At 47.7% G+C, this 21870-nt stretch overlaps 2 protein-coding genes across 6 annotated transcripts in view; one reads left to right on the top strand and one right to left on the bottom strand.

Annotated features, from left to right (window-relative positions):
• Positions 1-21870, top strand: part of LOC310826186 (tigger transposable element-derived protein 1-like) — a 1677490-nt gene that overhangs the window by 1616661 nt on the left and 38959 nt on the right. The window lies entirely within an intron of this gene.
• Positions 2456-21378, bottom strand: LOC310826077 (perilipin-3-like). 5 transcript variants are annotated; one of them, XR_014555628.1, is made up of 8 exons: positions 21123-21378; positions 20453-20536; positions 16585-16670; positions 15456-15651; positions 8321-8403; positions 6879-7143; positions 4237-5355; positions 2456-4108 (listed from the first exon to the last, which is right to left on the bottom strand). XR_014555628.1 is itself a non-coding variant. In XM_083700622.1 (8 exons), the coding sequence occupies exons 1-8, from the start codon at positions 21274-21276 to the stop codon at positions 2594-2596; spliced, it is 1500 nt and encodes a 499-aa protein (XP_083556748.1). In that variant the 5' UTR covers positions 21277-21345; the 3' UTR covers positions 2456-2593. The 5 variants fall into 5 exon arrangements, 4 of the variants coding, with proteins under 4 accessions (XP_083556748.1, XP_083556750.1, XP_083556751.1 ...); XM_083700622.1 differs by having other exon boundaries at positions 2456-3028; positions 5159-5355; positions 21123-21345; XM_083700624.1 differs by having other exon boundaries at positions 2456-3028; positions 5159-5355; positions 21073-21340.

Here is a 21870-nt window from a genome sequence, read left to right as displayed (position 1 = left end):
TATAAGGAAACGCCGGATATCTTAATGTGCCTTTGAGGAGCCCAGGGCAGTAAACGTGCCTCTCTTTATTATTGTATCTTTTTTTTCTTTACCCTCCCACCAAGGTCACCAGCAAAGGCAGTCCACACATATCCCGACAGAATGTGGTGGCAAATCTGCAGCTTTGACTGGTTGTGCATTCACTGCTCGGTGAGGATTTGAACCCACGCCCATCCCGTTAAGCCCTAGAATCACAGACTTGTAGAGTTGCAAGGGGTCCTGCAATGAAGGGATCTCAAGAGGCGGTCGCCCATCCAGTTTGAAACCAAGCTTTGCAAAAAATGTGCTAGCAGTTTTATTGCTAAATCATAATACTTTATCCACAACCCACAGGCGTTCTGCCTGCAGAGAGTTTGTACATAAGGCACTGGCGGGTAACCTCAGATGTGGGGGCCAGATGTGGCCCTCCTGGCCTCTGTCAGGCCCTTGAGACATTTCCTAGGCCACACCTGCCACCAGTCCAACTTTGCACCCTTTCCTGGGTAGTTTTGGCCTGACTGGAAAGTGTCCTTGAACAGAGATAGGTGTGCAAGTCAGTATAGGTAATGCCATGGATTACACTAGAAAGCAAAATTTACATGTGTCATCTCAACCATTTGTACCTCTGGCCTTCGGAAGCCTGCCGCAAAGGGAATGTTGCCCTTCACCCCTGACATCGGGAAGCAGACAAGGATGTGCCCACCAAGTTCAACTTGACTGTTTTGCTGTTTCGTGAATAGATCTTCCCATCAACAGCTAATATGAACAAGGGGAATAGCCTCTTCTCCTTGCTAGTAGTGCAGCAGGAAATCCAGAAGTACAGGGTGGGAGCCACAGCCACACTTCTTGTGCAAGGTTTCTTTGTGCAAGGTTGTATAATAAACTTCTGCAATAATAATAATAATTAGGAGCACATTGCAATGATCAGTGAAGATCTCCATGTGTTGCATTTCAGCTAGATCTGGGCACATACATGGGCAGATCATTTGGAGTTCCCCAATACCTTCTTTTGGAGTGGCTTGAGTTGTGAAGGGAAGAAACAGAACTTACACATAGGTCTATTGAAATGGAAGCGCCTTGTGTTTTCAGTGTTCCTAAATGCTTAGCCTAGGTGTATGCAGTGGCAAAAAAGCTCTCCTTTCATGCTGACGGGGTGTGTCTCTAGGGCCCTGGAGACAGGGATGCTGTTGCAATAAGTTTTGGAGCCCCTGGACCTCTCCACCTCTGCTCCCCTCCCACTGGATGATACTTTTAGGGCAGGGCTAGGGAAGCTGCGGCTCATTAGACTCCAACTCCCATCAGCCCCAGCCAGCATGGCCAGTGGTTAGGCATGATGGGAGTAGTAGTAATAATAATAATAATAATAATAATAATAATAATAATAATAATAATTTATTTATACCCCGCCCATCTGGCTGGGCTTCCCCAGCCACTCTGGGCGGCTTCCAACAAAATATTAAAATACAGTAATGCATCAAACATTTAAAGCTTCCCTAAACAGGGCTGCCTTCAGATGTCTTCTAAAAGTCTGGTAGTTTTTGTTCTTTTTGACATGTGGTGGGAGGGTGTTCCACAGGGCGGGTGCCACTACCGAGAAGGCCCTCTGCCTGGTTCCCTGTAACTTGGCTTCTTGCAGTGGGGGAACCGCCAGAAGGCCCTCAGCGCTGGACCTCAGTGTCCGGGTAGAATGATGGGGGTGGAGATGCTCCTTCAGATATACTGGACCGAGGCCGTTTAGAGCTTTAAAGGTCAGCACCAACACTTTGAATTGTGCTCGGAAATGTACTGGGAGCCAATGTAGGTCTTTCAAGACCTGTGTTATGTGGTCTTGGCGGCCGCTCCAACAACCTTGAGAAGGTCATAGCTTCCCTGTCCCACTTTTGAGGGTGCTCATGCCACCCTTCCCAGGAACTGGGACTACAGGGTTATAGGAAAAAGTGACAGTGCAGAGTCCTCGCCATGTGGCCCCCAATCTTCAGGTGTTACCAAAATAGTATAAGACGAGGCTGGGGAACTTGTGGTCTTCCCGATGTTTTTGGACTCCCGACAGCCTCAGCCAACAGTCCAGAGTGATGGGAGCTGCAGCTAACCTCTGGAAGTTCCCCATCTTTGACAGAAAAGGATGTTCTGAAGCAGCTCCCCACCCTTAAAGGAATGTTGGACAGCTGCCTGATAGAGAAATCTTTCCTACAGGATACGCTGCAGCCCGTATAATGCTAAGCATGAGCCCTCTCACTGAGCTATCCCATGACTTGGGAAGGAGGTGGACTGGGACATGCATACTGCATATTTTTAGTTTGACAACGTAACTGGGTCTTTGGGGATCCTAGAACAAAGACTTCTGTTTGGATTCCCTTCATCTTCCCTCAGCCTGGAGAGAGAGAGTGAGTTTCCTTGGCTTTCCGAGACACGAGAACAACACACATGCACACTAAGGTCTAATTCACTCATTTACTGCCAGGCTGCTGTTGTGCCTAGGATTTAATCTAAGAACCAAGCCCTTTAAAAATGCCCTCAAGTCCACATTGCACACTTTCCTCCTCTGCCTTCTACAGGTGAACAAGACCCAGAGGGCTCAGGTGGTTGGGGTTGCTGCTGCCAGGAAGCTGGTTCTGGATTCCTGCTGCCCAGAAAAGGTGCCTCGAGACGCTTGCCCGCTCCGCGCAATCTTGAGGGCCCTTATGCTGCCGCCAGGGCAGGTCTTGCATCTGCAGCTGTTTGTGAAGAAGCAAAAGGGCAGGGACTGCGACACGTAGTTCAAAAGCGCGTTCAGGTTCTCCTCCTCAGACATTCTCTCCCACACTCGGGTGAAGATTCTTCGGCAGAGATCCTGCAGGCATTCTAGGGTGGAGAGGGCCATCTTGAGTTCTTCGAGGGCATACGAGGCCTGGGGGACATTCTCGTGAAACTGGGAGGATAATTCTTCCACACTGAAGAGGACGATCAGGTAGATGGTCCTCAGCGGGAGTGTGACCGTATAGTACAAGGCAGCCAGCCAAGCCTTCCATTCCTGAAATGCAGACATCCATTGGGGAATATATATATATTAAAAAACAACAACAACAACATAGGGAGATGACTTATTACAAGTCATGACCACCTAGTGTGTTGGAGTACTTAGAGCAGCCTCTCTCAACCTTGGGTTGTTGGACTACAACTCCCATCAGCCCTAGCTGGCAGGACCAGTGCTGCATCAGGGATGATGGGAATTGTTGCGCAACATCTGGGAACCCAAGGTGGAGAAAGGCTGGATTAGACTGCAGCTGGAGGGAGTATTGTGTCCAATTCCAGGCACCACAATTTAAGAAAGATATTGACAAGCTGGAACGTGTGCAGAGGAGGGCAACCGAGATGATCAAAGGTCTGGGTTGGACTAGATGACCCTTGGGGTCCCTTCCAGCTCTAAGACTCCACAATTCTAGAGTGTTGAAGAAAGACCTATTATTCCCCACTCAGTCACGAAGCTCACTGGGTGACCTTGGGCCAGTCAACCTACCTGGCAGGGTTGTTGTGAGGATAAAACGGGAAAAGGAAGACCCATGTGACCACCTTGAAAAAAGGTGTTATATAAATGTAATTTTAAAAAAAACCACAGGTAATAGCTGGCACTGGCTCTCCGGAGTTTCAGGCAGGAGTCTTTGCTAGCCTTACTCAAGATGCCAGGACTCAAACCTGCAACCTTCTGCATGCAAAGCATTTCTCCTGCTACTGAGCTATGGCCTCACCACGCATAAAGAGAGATCTTGACACGGCGGATGTGACGTAATGCAAGGATGAAGTTGCCAACTTTTCCACTAGCCCCTGCTCTTAATGCTTTTTTTTACTGTGGATCAGCTTACAGGGAGGTGGTCACACTTAACTTTGTGCTGTGGACTTTGTGCTGTGAACTTGCTGAACTCTGTGGATCATGCTGAGGACGCACCCAGGAGCTGGCCAGCATGTGCATTTTGGGTGCCAAACGCAAGCCAGACTGGGTCAGATCCACCTGGAAATCCACTGAATCCGAACAGTGCCAAGTGCAAGGTGCACACTTGCAGTGGGGAAATCAGGAGTGCACTGTTAGTATCCTGGTCACCCTTCCCGAACACAGCTTGCATTTACAGATAGGTAGCCGTGTGTATCTGAAGAAGTGTGCATGCACACAAAAGCTCATACCAAGAACTAACTTAGTTGGTCTTTAAGGTGCTACTGGAAGGAATTTTTTTATTTTGTTTTGACAGCTTGCATTTAGTGCTGTTTAAATTTGGAGCATAAATTCCCTTTCCCATGCATTTATTTTAGTTTGTGGACTCAATGGTCTTATGCTCTCCTCTCTCTCTTTACATGGCAATGTACTTCTCATTCTGCAGTGTGTGTATGTATAAACTAGAGCTTTCAAAACATTACTGTGTCGGTTGCAGTGTGTAGGTGTGTTGTGTGAACGCTCCCCATGCTCTTCCCAGGGCTAGAAAGGGGTTAGTTTAACCTCTGGACATGGGTGGTGCTGTGGTCTAAACCACTGAGCCTCTTGGGCTTGCTGATCAGAAGGTCGGCAGTTCGAGTCCACCCAACAGGGTGAGCACCTGTTGCTCTGTCTCAGCTCCTGACAACATAGCAGTTTGAAAGCACACCAGTGCAAGTAGATAAATAGGTACCACTGCAGCGGGAAGGTAAATGGTGTTTCCGTGCACTCTGTTTTCCGTCACAGTGTTCTGTTGTGCCAGAAGTGGTTTAGTCCTGCTGGCCACATGACCTGGAAAGTTGTCTGTGGACAAACGCCAGCTCCCTCGACCCAAAAGCGAGATCAACGCCACAACGCCATAGTTGCCTTTGACTGGACTTAACTGTCCAGGTGTCCTTTACCTTTTACCTTCCTTTAGTTTAACCTCTGGTTTGCTAGTAAACTGAATTACTGTGTTACTAAAAGATGCATCTCTAAAAAGTGTGTCAGGAATATGAAAAGTTTGGAAAGTTCTGGTGTAGAATTTGACCCTGATGACACAGTTGCCTCCCCTTCCCCCGCCCTCTCTCTCACATACACCATCCTTGGGGCTAATCTAAGAAATATTTCAGCCTCACTGAAACTTTTTGTTTTCAAAGGAGATGTGATTGTTTCCTCCCAGCCCAGAGCGACATAGGAAGGGGGAAAGAGTGCTCTTACCGCATAGCAGTTTTCCGTGACCTTTTGGAGGCTCTGGCACGTGTGGCTGATGCGGCGCTGAGACTGCATCGAAGCATAGTGTTGGAATTTGTTCAGCAAGGAAAGCAAGCAGACCATGTACCCTTCGCACCTGATCTGCGCCTGCGCTTCCTCCCCAGAATCCCCCAATCCACATTTAGAACATGTCCGAGTCTCATCTGAAACGAAAGAAACATCACTGTGTGATCATAAAGGGAGACAGAAGGTTGCAGCTGGAGATTGCAGCAGCCCCGTGTTCGAGGTGGACCCAGTCATTTTTGCGAGGTGTTGGGATCCATGGCCAGGAGAGGATTAACCATGTTGGCATTCTTGGGCACCATTTTATAAGTTAAATTGTAATCACATTTTGCGCCCCAATGGTGGAGCCATTCTTTAAAGCTTTTCATGCAACCACGGTGGGTCCATTGATTTCTGTGGGTCTACTCTGAGTAAAATGCCACCCAGTCATGTGTGTTTTTCCTATTGCAGCTGAAAACGTGTGGTGGGAGGGGGGGTGAAAGAGGGTGAAATGCCTTACTTTCCCCAGTCACCACTCCCCAGAAAATCTCTAGGACCTGCCAGTTAGTCTGGCTGCCATTCCCTCCCCACACCTGCAGAGATGTCCTGGGAATTATGCTATTTTATCACTTATCTTTCAAGATGACTTTGGGAAGGCTGCCCCCCTCCAATATGCCCCTCATTTCACCACATTGCCTGCCCCTTTGCAAAATTTCTGAAATCTCTCTTCCCATTTTGCTACCTACAGATAGGACAGTGAGCTGAGGAGGGGTCATTTCGTCTAGGGCCTAATATTTTCACAGACGCTGACCCCCCTCGTGAGTGGTTAGGCACATCTAAGTGGTAGATGCTTCACAGTTAATGGAGCATGTATACACATTTGTGTGTGTTTTTTTCAAAAAAATCCAACACTAGAGGAGCATAAAGTCACGGAAAGATGCTCATGGGGCTGACCCAGCCTTAGACATTAATGATTTGTCTAAATCAGAAGCATGGAATCTCAGGCTTGGGGAATAAATAAGGCCCTCCAGTCCTCTCCTCAGGCCACACATCCTCTCCCCAAGCCACACCCCTCACTGGCCTTGTTTGCCTGTGCAGAATGCGTCCTTGAGGTCTTGTATTGCCTCTGGCTTCCCTGTATAGAGAGGGGTATGTGCAGTGCTTTTCATAAGAAAAAATGGTGCCAGAACTCACCATGAAATTGTAAGTTGCCAGGCAATCTGGGGCAGCCCTGAACAGCTGTTGGTTTGACAACAGCAGCATTCACTGCTAAAAAAACTACAGAGTCATAGATCTAAAAAAGAGAATAGACTGGCATACACTGGCCAGTTTCTGTTTTGACTTGAAATGTTTGTTTGGGGCTTCGCGGAAGTACATAAAGGAAAGAAGCGGGAGCCAGAATGGTGCCCACCTGAGAGATGCCGAAACTGCGCTCTGGCTGAAAAAAAGCTGGGTATGTGTAGGAACTAGTCTACTGTCCAAAGGGGTACTTTGCCTCTGTACCTGGCCCCCCCACTGGGCATGTGACCACCAGAATTTGCCCAGAAAGGAATGTGGCACTTGAACTGAAAGGGTTCTCCCACCCCAGGTCTAAATCTTGGTACTTTGTCTGCACATATCATTAAGATAAAAAAACCATTCTGTACTGTACAGGTAGGGGGAAAACACTCTAAGGAGCCCTTACTCATATCTTCATCTGCAACCAGGAGATAGTGATCTATAAATGCATGGGACCTGCCCAGCATGGTGTCCACACTGGTCCTGGCCATCTGGCCAACTCTCGTCCCCATCAACAGGCTCATACTCCCAGTCACCATGGACGTTGTGGTCCTCACGCTACCCTTGACAGCATCTCTGGTCATGTCAACCATCCCCGATAGCCTGCGGGTCATGGCGCTCTTTGCACATGTGACTTTAGAAGACATCATCTCCTTCGTACCAGAGACAACCTGCAAGAGTCAGAAGACAGATCCTGGTGGGACTATTGGAAACTAGCTTTTGTCTTGGGTACTGTGAATTGTAGCTCTGTGAGGGGCAAACTGCAGTGCCCTGGCTTCTTTGCAAGGAAGACACGTGCTCTAAATTTATGGTGCATGGGATGCGACCTGAGTCTGTGGGGGTTTTTTTTATTTAATTTAAAAATTATTTATGATTTTCAATTTTATACATTTCAATAATTTTATGATCATTTTAACATTTCAAAACTTGGCTTCCTTCCCCTCTTTCTGCAGTTCCTTAAATTTATTTTTAATATTCTTTGCATATCCAAATTAACTTAATTTGCTCATTATTCATCTACTTTAGATACATGTATGCTTATAAAACTGCAGGTTATTACAATAATCCTGCCAATGTTCTTATCTGTTTACAGTTTATTTGTAAATATTAAATAGACTATTTACATTCTTTTACACAAAGTTTGTTATCTTGGTTTCTTATTTTTCTGCTAGGCTTCACCATTTCTGCATATTCCTTAAGCTTTTTTTATCCATTCTTCTTTTTCTGGGACTTCTTTCCATTTTTTGATAAATGACATTCTTGCTGCTGTAGTAGCATACATGAATAAATTTCTAGACAGTTTGGGTAGTTCTGTCCCTATAATTCCCAAAAGGAAAGCTTCTGGGTTGTTGGTTTTTACAAACGTTATGTTAAACATCTTTTTCAATTCATTATATATCATTTTCCAGTAAGCTTTAACCTTACTACAAGACCTTACACATACGATATAAAGAACCTTCTTTCTCTTTACATTTCCAAGACTTACTTGATTTGGATTTATACATTTTTGCCAATTTACTCGGTGTTAGGTACCATTGATATATCATTTTCATATCATTTTCTGTTAGACCAATAACATGCTGTAAATTTTATGTCTGTATTCCACAGTCGTTCCCATGCTTCCCTATCTATATTATGACCAATATCTTTTGTCCAATGTATCTGCCCTCTGTGTTCCAAGAGGACCATCTTTTCTCTTGGTTTTGGGCTGCTTTGAACTGTGGGTCATTTGTGGCATCCTTCACCTCTATTTGTGATGTTTTTAAGACGTTGCAAAGTGCCCAGAGACTTATTCGAAATGACCTAAATAAATGTTTGCAATCTTCTGGGAGGCAGACAACTGCTTACCTGATCAGCTGTCTGTTGAAGGATTGGCATCTTCTCTTCCACTGTATCTAAGCCCCGACAGGCGTACCTGTTTGCTGTTGCAACTAAGGAGAGAGACACAGAGAGGAAGTCACTTTTTGTTATGATTACTGGTATGAGTCCCTTTCAGTCTCACTAAAACAACTGAGCTTAGACTCACTTGTAACAAAAATATTACACAAAGAAATCACACAAGGAACTTTGGCAATGGTTACGAAATACTGGTAGGGTGAAAATCTATCAATTGTTCTTTCTCTCAGTCCCTCATTTTTCCAATGTCCGTTTTATTTTTCTATGGGCTTAACCACTTTCCTTCGCGCTTTCCAGGCATGGTCCACACTTTAAAGCCTTTAAAGTCCTTTTTTTTTTTTTTTTGCTCCAGAGCTTTCCCCATGAAAACCTGCTCTTTAAAGGCACAGTCTCCACTGTCCCTCATTTCAAAGGAAACATGAACCCCGAGTCAGTGCCTGGAACCCCCGGAATCTCACATACCTCAAAGATTGCAACAATAACAACAGCAAGAAATCAATTAATCTAACAGCACACAGTTAAATAGCCAAGATACTGAGGGCAGGCCTATGTTCATAAAGGAAATCAGGAAAACCTTGACCGCATTTCTAACCTGGAAGAAATTACCCAACACAACTTTTGTACAGGATTTTGAACTTGATTCCCCTGTAATTTCTTACCGCCGTCTGAACAAACCTTTACTTTTTCCACCACTGGTGTGATTATTTGGCTGGTCAGTTTTGGATTTCTGTCTGTAACAACCAAATTCAGCAGCAGATTCTCCTGTTTTTTTCTTGGTGGACCTCTGAGCAAAGTAGAACAGGGACTTACTAAAATCAGTGGCACTGGAAGGGGGGTGCGGGCCACCCCGGGTGTCATCAATGGGGGGGGGGGTGACAAAATGGCCAACCAGCTGGGAGGTGGGCACGCCGCTTCCCTGGTGCCGGCGCTCAACTCTGAGCGTGCTGCGCGCCCGCCTCCTGGCACTACCATCCTGAATTGGGGGGGCTGGCACCAGTTTGGGGAGTCGTGGGGAGGGGGGGCAAATCCTGACTCCATCCCACTGGCATGTGGGGCAGAGGCGAACTTGAAAGCGGAACCTTTTGCAGGAAAACACAACACGCGCAAACAGGCGCCCTGCAGCAGCGAGTGTCTTTCAAAATGCAAGCAAAGCAACGGAGCCAGGTGACTTTAGTTTACGCCATGTCCCCACACTGAGCAGCCTTGCAAGGCTCAGATCTGGGGAGGGGGTGGCAGAAGGGCACAACAGCCTCCGCTCGGGGCTGGGGTTGCTCCAGCGGCGGTGGGGGTTGGTTGTCCGATGCCTTTGTTCTGTCGCTTGCCCTGCACCCTTGCATTGGCGGGTACCCACCCCTGGCGTGTTGGAGTCACGCTTCACCACTGACTAGAATCCGTTTACTGATCCACAGGGTTCCAGAAAGTTCCTGCACTGTGCTAGACCTCATTTCCAAGGTAGGAAGGACTCCTAAATGCAGAGACTCTTGAATAGATTGTTGTGTGTGTTGATAGCATGGCAATTTGAGGACAATTGTTATGTACAGTGGTACCTCTGGATGCAAACGGGATCCATTCCGGAGCCCTGTTCGCATCCTGAAGCGAACGTAACACGCGACTGCACGTCTGCACGTGTGTGGGTCGCGTTTCGCCGCTTCCGCGCATGCGCGTGGTGTCATTTTGAACATCTGCGCATGTACAAGCAGCAAAACCCAGAAGTAACGCACTCCGTTACTTCTGGGTTGCCGTGGAGCGCAACCCGAAAATATTCATCCTGAAGCTACTTCAACCCGAGATATGACTGTACTAAGCTTGGATCCTAGAACAATACGCAAGTAGGATCCCGGAATGCAACTGTTATGTAGTGAAGTTTCACCCTGGGCTAGCAGGGGGATACTGTATATAGTTTTCACTCAGGTCTGTAGATAGTTTTCACTCAGGTCCACGTCAGTTATTTTAGGCGGGAACTCTGGGCCGTTGTTGCTACAATGTTGACAGCCGGCTGCCTATAAAAGCAGGCCGGCTGAGCTGTTTGCAGTCAGACCTATTCCAGCTTACAAAATAAAGAGCTACTTGGAGAAATCGCTGTGCCGTCTGCTATGTCAACCCACAACCTAACACTGGCGACGAGGATGGGATCGATGGACATCAGAGCGCAGCCAGATGCGGCCAGCCTCTGAACTGAGCTGAATCACTGAGCTGAATCACAGAGCGAAATCACTGAGCGAAATCACTGGACAGAACCAATTCAGAGCTGACTGTTCTGGCTAAGAGCACTGTGTTCCATCCATCGCCCTTCACGCCGGCATCGGAATCATGGCTTCACTTGTGCCTCTACCGCCGTTTGCGCCAGCCTCTGAATCATGGGACTCCTACCTCGCTCGGTTCGACTGCTACCTCCAAGCCAACGAGCTGACAGCAGTATCAAAGGATCGGAAGCGGGGCCTATTCCTCAGCCTCTGTGGGCCTGAGGTGTTTGAGACGGCCCGAGCATTGGTTGCGCCTGAAGCAGTCCAGGCAACACCATGGGACACGATCCAAGAGAAGCTCCGCAACCACTACGCACCAAAGCCGTCCAAGATTGCTGCCCGCCATGCGTTCTACCACCGGAACCAGGCAGAGGGGGAGTCAATCAACAACTACACCACCGCCCTGCGACAGGCTGCAATGCACTGTGAGTTCCGAGACTTAGACAATGCCCTGATGGATCGAATCGTCTGCGGGGTCTGGGACATCCATCTGCAACGGCGTCTCCTCGCCAAGCCAGACCTCACGCTACAGAAAGCCATTGAGGAGGCTGTGGCCTCAGAAGCTGCTGAACGCTCCGCCCAGGAGATCCGCAAGTCCAGCAGCCCGCGTCTTGCTAGGGAGCCAGTTCCGGTGCATCATGAAGAGGCCAGCAGTGATGAGGCATCCTCCAGTGAAGAGGATGACGTGCACCAGACAAAGCGGGAGCGCAGGAAGTTCCAACAGAAGTCCAAGGGCCAACCGGAATGTGCCGGCTGCGGAGGCAACCATTCCCGTGCCAAGTGTCGATTCAGAGACGCCATCTGTAGGAAGTGTTCCAGAAGGGGCCACATCGCTAAGGTCTGCCGATCGGCTCCGTCTGACACCCCCCCTTCATCGACTCGCAAGTCCAAGTCTTCACTCCAGTCTGCCAAGGAAAGTTGTTTCGCTCTCACCAACTGCCGCTGCCCGTCTGGAACCACGATTGGCCAAACTGACTCGCCTACACGACGCAAGCTGAACATCACGGTGCTCATTGAAGGAGCTCCATGTGACATGGAGATCGACACCGGGTCTGCCCTGTCCATCGTGTCATGGAGCACCATCAAAAGACTGGTACCCAGAGTGTCCAAAAGGCAACTCGACTCTCACCACGTACACCTGAGAGACTACCAGGGAAACGGCATTCCCGTGGTAGGCGTTGGCCGGTTCCGGATCGCCTTCAAGAATTTTTCGGGCCTGCTCCGGTTGGTGGTGGTCGAAGGTCAGCGGCCAAGCCTCCTAGGGCTAGACTGGTTTGATGCCCTCGGCCTGGAAGTCACCGGCATCAACTGCATCTCTAACGCAGAGACTGAGGGTCTGGTCAAAGACTTTGCCGAGGTTTTTGACGGCACCTTGGGGCAATATACAGGTACGCCCATCTCCTTTAGCCTTGATCCACAAGTCGCCCCCATCAAGCTAAAGCCACGCCGGGTTCCCTTTACTCTCAAGGCTAAGGTGGACGAACAACTGGACAAACTGATCGCCCAAGGAGTTTTGGAGCCGGTTGACTACGCCAAGTGGGAAACCCCCATTGTCACGCCTGTCAAGCCAGATGGGTCGGTGAGAATCTGCGCTGACTACAAGTGCACGATCAACAAGGCACTTCAGCAGCACGCTTATCCGGTTCCTGTTGTCCAACACCTGCTGCATTCCCTGGGTGAGGGTAAGGTCTTCGCTAAGCTGGACCTTGCCCAAGCCTATCAACAACTGCCAGTCGATGATGCCACTGCTGAAGCCCAGACGATCGTCACCCACCGGGGGGCATTCCATTGCCGCCGGTTGCAGTTCGGGGTGAGTGTGGCTCCTGGCATTTTCCAAAGCCTTATGGAGCGTCTCCTGCAAGGGCTTCCGGGCGTGGTACCATATTTTGATGACGTCTTGGTGTCTGCAGACTCACACCAGCAGCTGTTCGAGCGCCTCCGTGCCGTGCTGACCAGGTTCCAAGAGGCCGGGCTCAAGGTAAAGAGGGAGAAGTGCCAGATCGCCGTTCCACAGGTAGAGTTCCTGGGCTATCTTATCGATGCCTCCGGCCTTCACCCGACCACATCCAAGATCCACGCTATCCAGCAGGCCCCCACCCCAAAGAACAAGACGGAGTTGCAGGCGTTCCTGGGGCTGCTGAACTTTTATAACATGTTCCTGCCCCACAAAGCCACAGTGGCTGAGCCTCTTCACCGACTCCTTAGCACTAAGACGCCTTGGGCCTGGGGTCATCGGGAGACGGCGGCCTTCAACGCGGTCAAGGCTCTCCTTTCATCAGACAGTGTGCTGGTACAGTACAGTGAATCCAGGCCGCTGGTCCTTGCCTGCGACGCCTCACCTTTTGGCATCGGTGCTGTCCTTAGTCACCGTTTTCCAGACGGAAGAGAAGCACCGCTCGCCTACTTTTCCAGGACGCTATCTCCGACGGAACGGAATTACAGCCAGCTCGACAAGGAGGCACTGGCACTTGTGGCTGGAGTGAAGAGGTTCCATGAATACCTCTATGGCAGGACTTTTGACCTCATCACTGACCACAAGCCACTCCTGGGCCTCCTCGCCGGTGATCATCCAACTCCACCGGTCCTCTTGCCACGCATGCTGCGATGGACTGTTTTCCTGGCTGCCTACCACTACCGGCTCATCCATCGCCCGGGGAAATCGATGGGCCATGCCGATGCCCTCAGCCGTTGCCCTCTTCCAGCATTTGTGGAAGACCCGGCTCCAGCTTCATCGCTCCTTCTGATTGAGGATCTTCCGGCAGCGCCTGAATCGGCTGCCACTGTGGCCTCCGCGTCTGCCCAGGATCGCACCATCAGCCGGGTGCTCAACTGGGTGTGGAGGGGGTGGCCACAAGGGCCTTTTGCATCGGAGTTCCAGCCCTTTGCAACCAGACAACATGAACTCTCAGCTCATCGCGGCTGTCTGCTGTGGGGAGACCGCGTCGTGATTCCCCAGGGACTCCGTCAGCGCGTCCTGGAGGCTCTGCACGTTGGCCACCCGGGAATTGTCAAAATGAAGGCATTGGCTCGGTGTTACGTCTGGTGGCCTAATATGGACAATGCCATCACTGCCTGGGTGTCCGCCTGTCAAGCGTGCCAAGAGTCGAGGCCTGCACCACCGGCAGCTAAGGGACACACCTGGGAGACGCCAAAGACACCCTGGTCGAGGGTGCACATCGACCTGGCTGGCCCCTTTCACGGCCGGACCTTTATGGTAGTGGTGGACGCCTATTCCAAATGGCTGGAGGTCGCCCTGATGCCCTCCACCACTACCGAAGCTGTCATCCGGGTGCTGCGAGGCCTGTTTGCAACGCATGGGTGTCCTGATGTCCTTGTCTCTGACAATGGACCGCAGTTCACGTCAGGCACGTTTGAGCGGTATCTTTTGGGACTGGGCATCCGCCATGCCCTAACGGCACCCTTTCATCCATCCAGAAACAGGAAGCGGAAAGAATGGTGCGCTCGGCAAAAGAGGCACTGGCGCGCCTGGACCGGGGAGACTGGCATGAGCGGGTCGCCGAATACTTGTTCGTGCAACACATCACCCCTCATGCGGCCACAGGGAGGAGTCCTGCTGAACTGCTTATGGGCCGCCGCGTCAGGTCACCGCTCGACCGGCTACACCCGGACTTTGCCGTGGCTGAACCCCCAGGCTGTGCCAACGCGCCACGGTCATTTGTCCCAGGAAACCAGGTCTTTGCCCAGAACTATGTGGGGGACATTCCTTGGGTGCCAGCCACAGTAGTGGGAGTCACTGGACCTCGCTCGTACCAGGTGGCACTTGAAGACGGACGCTTGTGGCGACGGCACATAGACCAGCTTAGGCGCAGGGTTGGGGACTTGGACACTACCGAGGTGCCCCCAACTGCGCTTGCGGCTCCAGAAGAGACACGTACAGATGGCGAGGCCCCACCTACGCCTCCCTCGCAAACTGCCAGCGTGGAGCTGAACCAAACCACTCCACTTGCGGAGGCTCCACCCACAGCAGCGGATCCAGGGGAGTTGGTTCCAATGCCACCTAGGGTCGCACCACAGCCTCAGCAAGAACTGTGTGGCCCTCCGGACTTGGCTACCAGTCCTCGGCGGTCTGGCAGAGTTCCCAAGCGCCCAACTTATTTAAAGGACTATGTTGTTGGACATGTATCACTGTTGGTCTAAGTATGGGAAATGTAACCGATATGCTTTTGTGCCTAATTGAACCATTACGCGTAGTGCTGTATATAAGGAAACCATTACGATTGTAACTAACGCCTTATCTCGGTGGGGAGGGGTGTTATGTAGTGAAGTTTCACCCTGGGCCAGCAGGGGGATACTGTATATAGTTTTCACTCAGGTCTGTAGATAGTTTTCACTCAGGTCCACGTCAGTTATTTTAGGCGGGAACTCTGGGCCGTTGTTGCTACAATGTTGACAGCCGGCTGCCTATAAAAGCAGGCCGGCTGAGCTGTTTGCAGTCAGTTCTATTCCAGCTTACAAAATAAAGAGCTACTTGGAGAAATCGCTGTGTCGTCTGCTATGTCAACCCACAACTTAACAGCAACAACTGATTGGCCTGCAGGAAAGGACCAATCAGGCTCCTGGAGGGAAGCAGAATCAGCCAATCAGACGGGACTCATTGTGTAAATAATGTATATAAAAGCCTGAGGTTTGGCGGGCAATTCAGTCACTGTTTTACAAGCTGCAATAAAGAGCATGAAATCACTACAGGACTCCGAGTATACTGTATTTCAGAGATTGTGAGCTAGCTTGTCAATAAATACTCATTGCCATCTCTTTGGCTAATTCTAGCTTGTTGCTTTTAGCGTGCACCCAAAAATGCAGCCCTCTGCCTCAGTTTTACTCACTCTGAGGTTCAAATGTAGTCAGAAGTGGCTGTGCCTTGTTGATGGCAGCTCCAGTGATGGTCTTCATGCCTTTCTCTGCCCCGCCACACACTGTCTGAAGGTAGGAGCTTTTTCTCTTGATGGAGGTGTAGTTTGAAGAAACCAAGTCGCAGACAGAGCACACCAAGGGGAGGCTGCCAACTCTCTTCAAGACATTCTGACATGGAAGCCAAAGCCAGACCTTTGTTATTTAAACCATCAGTTGCACAATAAATACATAAATAAAAACCATTCAGAGCACAGTTCAAACAAAACAACAGGTCCACACTACGGCAGTACCAATAAACAATAGCATACCACAAAAGAAGCAGAGGCCACGATTTGTAACTATAACCTGAAGTTAGCAACCCTCCGTGTTTGGGTGGACTTTATAATTTTATTTTAAACATTTATTATATTTATTAGTCACTTGCTTTTCAAAAGTGAAACTCAAAGTGACTTCCAAAAAACAATAGCATTTAAAACAAAGACAAAACAACTTAAAATACACTAGTTTAGATCAAGTTTATGCTCTGAGATCTGCTGAGATTCTCCCAGTGCCCTGCCTTTCATACTGTGGTTCTTTGATTCCGTTGCAAGTGAGGGATGGACGGACCAGTCACTTTTCCTGATGCTCCATCATAGGGCCATTCCATCACGTCTTTCCAGAAGAATGCCCCCCAAAACCCACATGTAAACTATCACACATTTTGTACTTACTTTGCTTGTAAAACACACATTTTTTTTGGTGCATTCTCCCTTTAAACATGCATTTTGTATGAGGTTCTTTCAAAAACAAAATAACACCTTTATTTTTGCAGCTTTGGGGGATTGAGATGGCATTGCAAAACCTGGAGAGATGGGTAATCAGAGGAGAGAATAAGATAGCAAAAAGGAGTGTAGCCCAGCAAAAAAAAAAACTGGAAGAAGAAAAGAACAAAGTGGGGAGTATTCATCTAAACACTTGTTCTAATACAACTTTAAGCTGTGCCATCTAATTTCCTGCTTTGGAGAGTTGGGGGAAAGGTTGGGAAAGTTACATCGCATAGCTAAAAACTGTTTTTTTTAGATACCACCTATGGTATGCAAACGAGCTTGAATACACAACTACCTCATCCTCGAGACTTTCGTCTGAGGTCTCTGAAGACGTAGCAGACGGTTCTGGCTTCGTAGAAGACATGATGCGTTCCGTGGTCACTGGAAGTGCAGAGAACAGAAAGCAATTGTGTCGGGGGCAATCATGGCCCAATTAACGGCCACAAATAGCTCCGTTGCTGGGTTGCTGCCAGTGGAAGCAGAAGATGGGAAACTTGGGTTCAAGTCCCCATTCAACCATGAAACTTAGCGGGTGGCCCTGGACCTGTAACTATCATTCAGGCTGACCTACCTCACAGGGGTGTTGTGAGGATGTAATGTTTATGTGTGTGTAGGGGGGGTGAGAGCCCAGCAGACCACTTTCAGAAGGAAGGTAGAATATAAGTGCAGCAAGTAAATCAATAAAAAACAGGCTATGCCTTTCCATACTGGGAAACTTTTCCATTGATCATGAGGCTTGAAAGCACTCACACTGTCTCTAAATTTTTAAAACAACAACAATAATACTTTTATTAATTACACCCTGCCCATTTGACTAGGTTGCCACAGCCACTCTGTGCAGCTTCTGACACCTATAGAAACATAATAAAACATTAAACCTTTAAAAACTACAGAGCTGCCTCAGATGTCTTCTAAAGGTTGTATAGTTACTTATCTCCTTGGCTCGGGGGTCACAATAACTCCATACCCTCCAACATGTTTCTGATGAAAATAGAAACACCTTAAGGAAAGGTGGGACATTCTGGAATCAAATCAGAAACCGGGACAGCTTCTGTAAATCCAGCACTGTCCCTGGAAAATAGGGACCTTTGGAGGGTTTGCTTTCTGGCACCCACAGTCTGCTATAGCTTCCTTCCCTCCAAATGTTAAAGATGAGCAGTCTGTGTTGTGATGGAGCAGCTATATGCCCACTCAAATGAAGCTCACTAGGTGACCTTGAGCCTGCACTATATCTCAGGTTATTTTACCAGGTTGACATGATTAAAAAAGAGGGGGAAAGCCCTGTGTTTTATTTTAATTTTAAAATCAAGAGGTATATAATTTTTTATGCAGTAAGTTGTGAAATGAGTAAAATGTATGTTGTGCTGAGCTCTTCAGAGGAAGGGCAGAATATAAGCTTAAAGAAACTGATACATACCATCCAAGTCGATCCAGCGACAAACAGATGTGAGCATTAGAATTTCTGGGATACAAACACCCATTGTGAGGTGGGAGTGGCCATGATCCAAAGCTCTGTATACTCACCCATCCTCAAAGCAGCCTTTTGGGAAAACTAGTGGCTAACCCTGTTCTTAAATAAAGCACTGTTGTCCCGATAGAATGAGCTGTATTCCCCCACCCCCCCGTGTTTACCCAGACTCACCAGAAGGCGACCCTATTACCGTTTTTTCCCAGAGCAACAACTACTTTGGACTTGGAGGGGGAAGACTGGATTATTCCATTGGGCTTATTCTTCACGCTGACAGCTTCCTATGTTAACATTTTGGGCATTTCCCATTAGAGGAGGACTACATTGGATCTCAGGAAGAGGCTTCCACTGCCATGGTTTCAAAACTTCATCCCCAGGGTGAATGAGGATGAATTCAGGAAAGATGGTGGCGTTTTGCCACTGTCTAAGACGGGTCATGGGGAGAAACCACCAGGGTTGCAAGTGATGGGAGTTCCCATTGTTTCTTCAGCCCGGCAAGCACTGAAGGAGAGAGCAGTGCCAACCAATCAGGCTGTACATGCAAATTAGTTTCTTTATGATTGCTTGTCCAATTGGATCCAGCAGATATGAAGGCTGCAACCCTATGCACACCTTGCCTGGGACTTCAGCCCAATTGAATCCAGTGGGGCTTATTGCAAAGAGCGTTTGAGCCCTACTGGATCAGGCCAAGGGCCTGCCTAGTCTGCTGTCTTGTTTCTCATATGAGGAGCAGGACATGGGTGCAATAGCTCTTTCTTGGGGCCCTTCCACATGCCTATTTAGTGTGCACTTTAACTGCATAAACCCTAATATTTAACTACATAAACCCTAATATTTCGCTAGGCATTTGAATCCCTCCTGCAAAACTCTCAAGGCAATCTTTGGCCAATTTTGAGAACTTTCAGATTGCTTGTATTCATTGTTTATTATGTTGCGAGCTTCCTCGGATGGACCATGCCCCCAAATATTGTCATAAATAAATATGTGCATTGTGGAAGTGATATTCAGTCAGTACGGCTGACCCTTTGCCCACCAGCGTATTTAAATTTTATTACAGCATGTTGTAGCTTATAAAATGCCACCAGAGGGCCATAGAACCACATTTGCTTTAAAAAATCCCCTCAAGTCAGGAGAGGTGAATCTTTCCATCCACCAGACTTGGCTACTTTTTCTCTTCTCTTTGTGGAGATCCTACAGCTGTTAAGCCAGTCGTTCCTTCCAGAAAACTCCTAAGAAGTGTAAATGATCTCTTGAGGGGCATCAGATACGGAGATGATTGCATTCACTTTCCTGATTATAATGCTAGAACTTCTGTCCTGGCATCTGATGTTCTGTTTACACTGCAATCAGTACCTGTCGTGCTAAGGATCTGTGACTTTTTGATTGATATACCTCCATATTGTGCATCCACTGAATCTTCTTTTAAGTCTTTTGTTCAGTTTAGAATGCAACACATGCATTTATTTTTATTCATTTTTGGCTTGAAACCACATGGGTGTCTGATGTCAGCAACACCTCAGTTTCAAAGGCTTCCCCATCCTAAAGGCAAACTTATTCTATTACCTTGTGGAACTCATAACCACAAGTTATAGTGATGATGTCCAAAAGCTTACATGGCAGGGAGGCGGGGATTAGGCAAAATAATGGAGGACGTCTGTATTCAGAAATCCTGCCCTTCTACCAAACACAGGGGACAGACAAAAGGATAAGACTGTTTTCTTTAAACCATAACTTGCTTCTGATTTTTCATAAGGCATGTGTTGTCTGCTGATGGAAGCAAAATACTGGGACAAATTGACTTTTGTCTGATCCAGCATGCTATATTCTCCACATGGCCTAGCAAGTGACTTTAGGATTGCAGCAATAGTTATCTGGCAATAGTGTGGCTAAAGATACACCATAGTGACCCTGTTTGCATCTGCTAACTCACCAGGAAGGAGGACAAAACTCTGAATTTCACATAATCACATTGTTGGACGGAGCCTTGTAGGCTACCGTATTTCCATCTAATTCTCAGCTCTGAGTAGAAACTCTAGAGCTACAAGCATCCTCAATAGATGAATTTGCAGCCCACCACTCCTCTTAGTCATTAACTTCAATATTGAACTGTTCTTACTGGCTAGAGGTTCCTCCTAATGCCCAACCAAAATCTACCCTCTTTGTAATTGAAGCCCATTGGAACTACTTAAAAAAAATAGTTTTTACACTGCCTCTTAGCTTTAGAAAAGTTTTTTTGTCACCTTGCAAATTCAAAGACATAATAATGAAAAGCATGCAGTAAAAAATATAAACATTGCAAATGCAGGAGAGCAGATAAAATAAACGAACAGTAAATTCAGCAGACAGCTTTCATCAGAATGAGAAAAGGCTTGGGAAATAAAATTTTAAAAGGTTTTCAAAGCTGCATCAAAAAGCAACTCAGGCTGTGTACACTCACCAAGTATTTAAAGCACCCCTTTCAAGAATTCTGGGAACTGCAGTTTCTTAAAGGTGCTGGGAATTGTAGCTCTGTGGGTGGATTCTTTGGAGGCAACTATGATTTGAATCTACACTATGTACATAGCCTCTGTTGCCTGATGATAAAGTATTCTGCAAACAGGATACCACAATTTAAAAGTCTTTTCCTACAGGTTTGTTTGACAGTGGGGCCTCCAATGCCAACCTTAATCATATAAGTGATCTTTATGTTGCTTACCTGATGGGGAGCTAATGGAGTGAGTAAAATTCTCAGGATAAATCATCATTGCAAGAGCCCGGCGCAGTTTATGTAGCTTCTTTCCTAGATTAAAAGATTGCAGCAGGGGCAAATTGGTTTATCTGTATTCTGAAAAGTTTGCGCTGACAAATTCGCAGAACATTTGAACATATCCACAGATGTCCCACACAAGATAAAAACCAAACAAAACGGAAGATAAGGATTTTTTTCCTTTGCACCAAATTCTTATGAAGGAGAAAGCTTGTTTCTTGCTTCTGTTTATGAGGATAGGACAAAAAGAGTCGGGTACAGAATTACCACAGAATTACCAACGTTTGGTTTCAAAAATTCTGGCCCACGAGGCAGGGGCACAAACAGAACAGGATCCAGCAAACAGGATCAACACAATATGGTGGGTCAACTGCTAGACTTTGGCCAAACCAGGGGTTTATTTTACCATAATACTGCTTAACCTAACAGGAGGACATGTTTTTACATGTTGCAAAGAGACGGAGTTGGCATTTTGCAAATATTAATCGAAAAAGAAGTGCTATCTTAATGATTCCACACACCCCCCCACCCAGAGGACTGATCAATATGGCAAGAATAGTAAGGCTTACAAGATATGTAAGGTGAGTACACAGCAACAGAAATACAAATTCCGTCTCACTTTTTTTCCAGAACTTCTGCAGCTTTTCGGAGATGTCACACTCCTTTCCCTTCCCTCGAAACGGCATTTCCCTTATACAGATAGAGGATAAGGGCTGTCTTTCACAGAGTTCTAAAAACCTCCATTCCTCTGTCACCCTCACAGAGGAACGCATCAACAATCGCCCGGATTGCTGCCTTAGAATACGGAATCCCTTCGGGGGAGGACATTCTGTTCACCGCGTTCAGAACTCTCCACCGGGTGGTCTCCCTCTTTTATGCCACTGATGGATCTTGAAGTGTCCCCTGAAATGCTTTCGAGCAATTAAAATTTCACAGAAGACTGGGAAACTCATGGTGGCATCAGTGATGAGGGCATAAACCTATTAGGACAAGTGCCTTAAATTTCCAGGCCAGCAGACCATGTAATTCATGATGGAGGTCGCACAGTCCAGATTATGGGCCACCCCGGCTGAAGGGCTCCATTGCCATAAATATCTGTAATTCGCATGCATTTGTGTTTGATTAATTGCCATAGCGTAGTAACAATGCTCTGTAGTGGTTCAGAGGAGAAGTAGAAGAAGAGTTTGGATTTGATATCCCGCTTTATTACTACCCTAAGGAGTCTCAAAATGGCTAACAATCTCCTTTCCCTTCCTCCCCCACAACAAACACTGTGAGGTGAGTGGGGCTGAGGGACTTCAGAGAAGTGTGACTGGCTCAAGGTCACCCAGCAGCTGCATGTGGAGGAGCAGGGAAACAAACCCAGT

The sequence above is a fragment of the Podarcis gaigeae genome (genome assembly GCF_964106915.1).
Source record: "Podarcis gaigeae genome assembly, chromosome: 10".
In the NCBI taxonomy this organism is placed as follows: Eukaryota; Metazoa; Chordata; class Lepidosauria; order Squamata; family Lacertidae; genus Podarcis; species Podarcis gaigeae.
This window is presented reverse-complemented; position numbering and strand designations above follow the sequence as displayed.

Bases quoted from the DNA above. Each gene is read 5' to 3' on its own strand.
- LOC310826077 (XM_083700622.1), bottom strand. From the start codon at position 21,276: ATGCGTTCCTCTGTGAGGGTGACAGAGGAATGGAGGTTTTTAGAACTC. The intron at 20,537-21,122 runs GTGAGACGGAAT...CTTTTAATCTAG, and splicing joins GCAGAAGTTCTGGAAAAAAA to GAAAGAAGCTACATAAACTG. The intron at 16,671-20,452 runs GTAAGCAACATA...CTGCACTTCCAG, and splicing joins CTCCATTAGCTCCCCATCAG to TGACCACGGAACGCATCATG.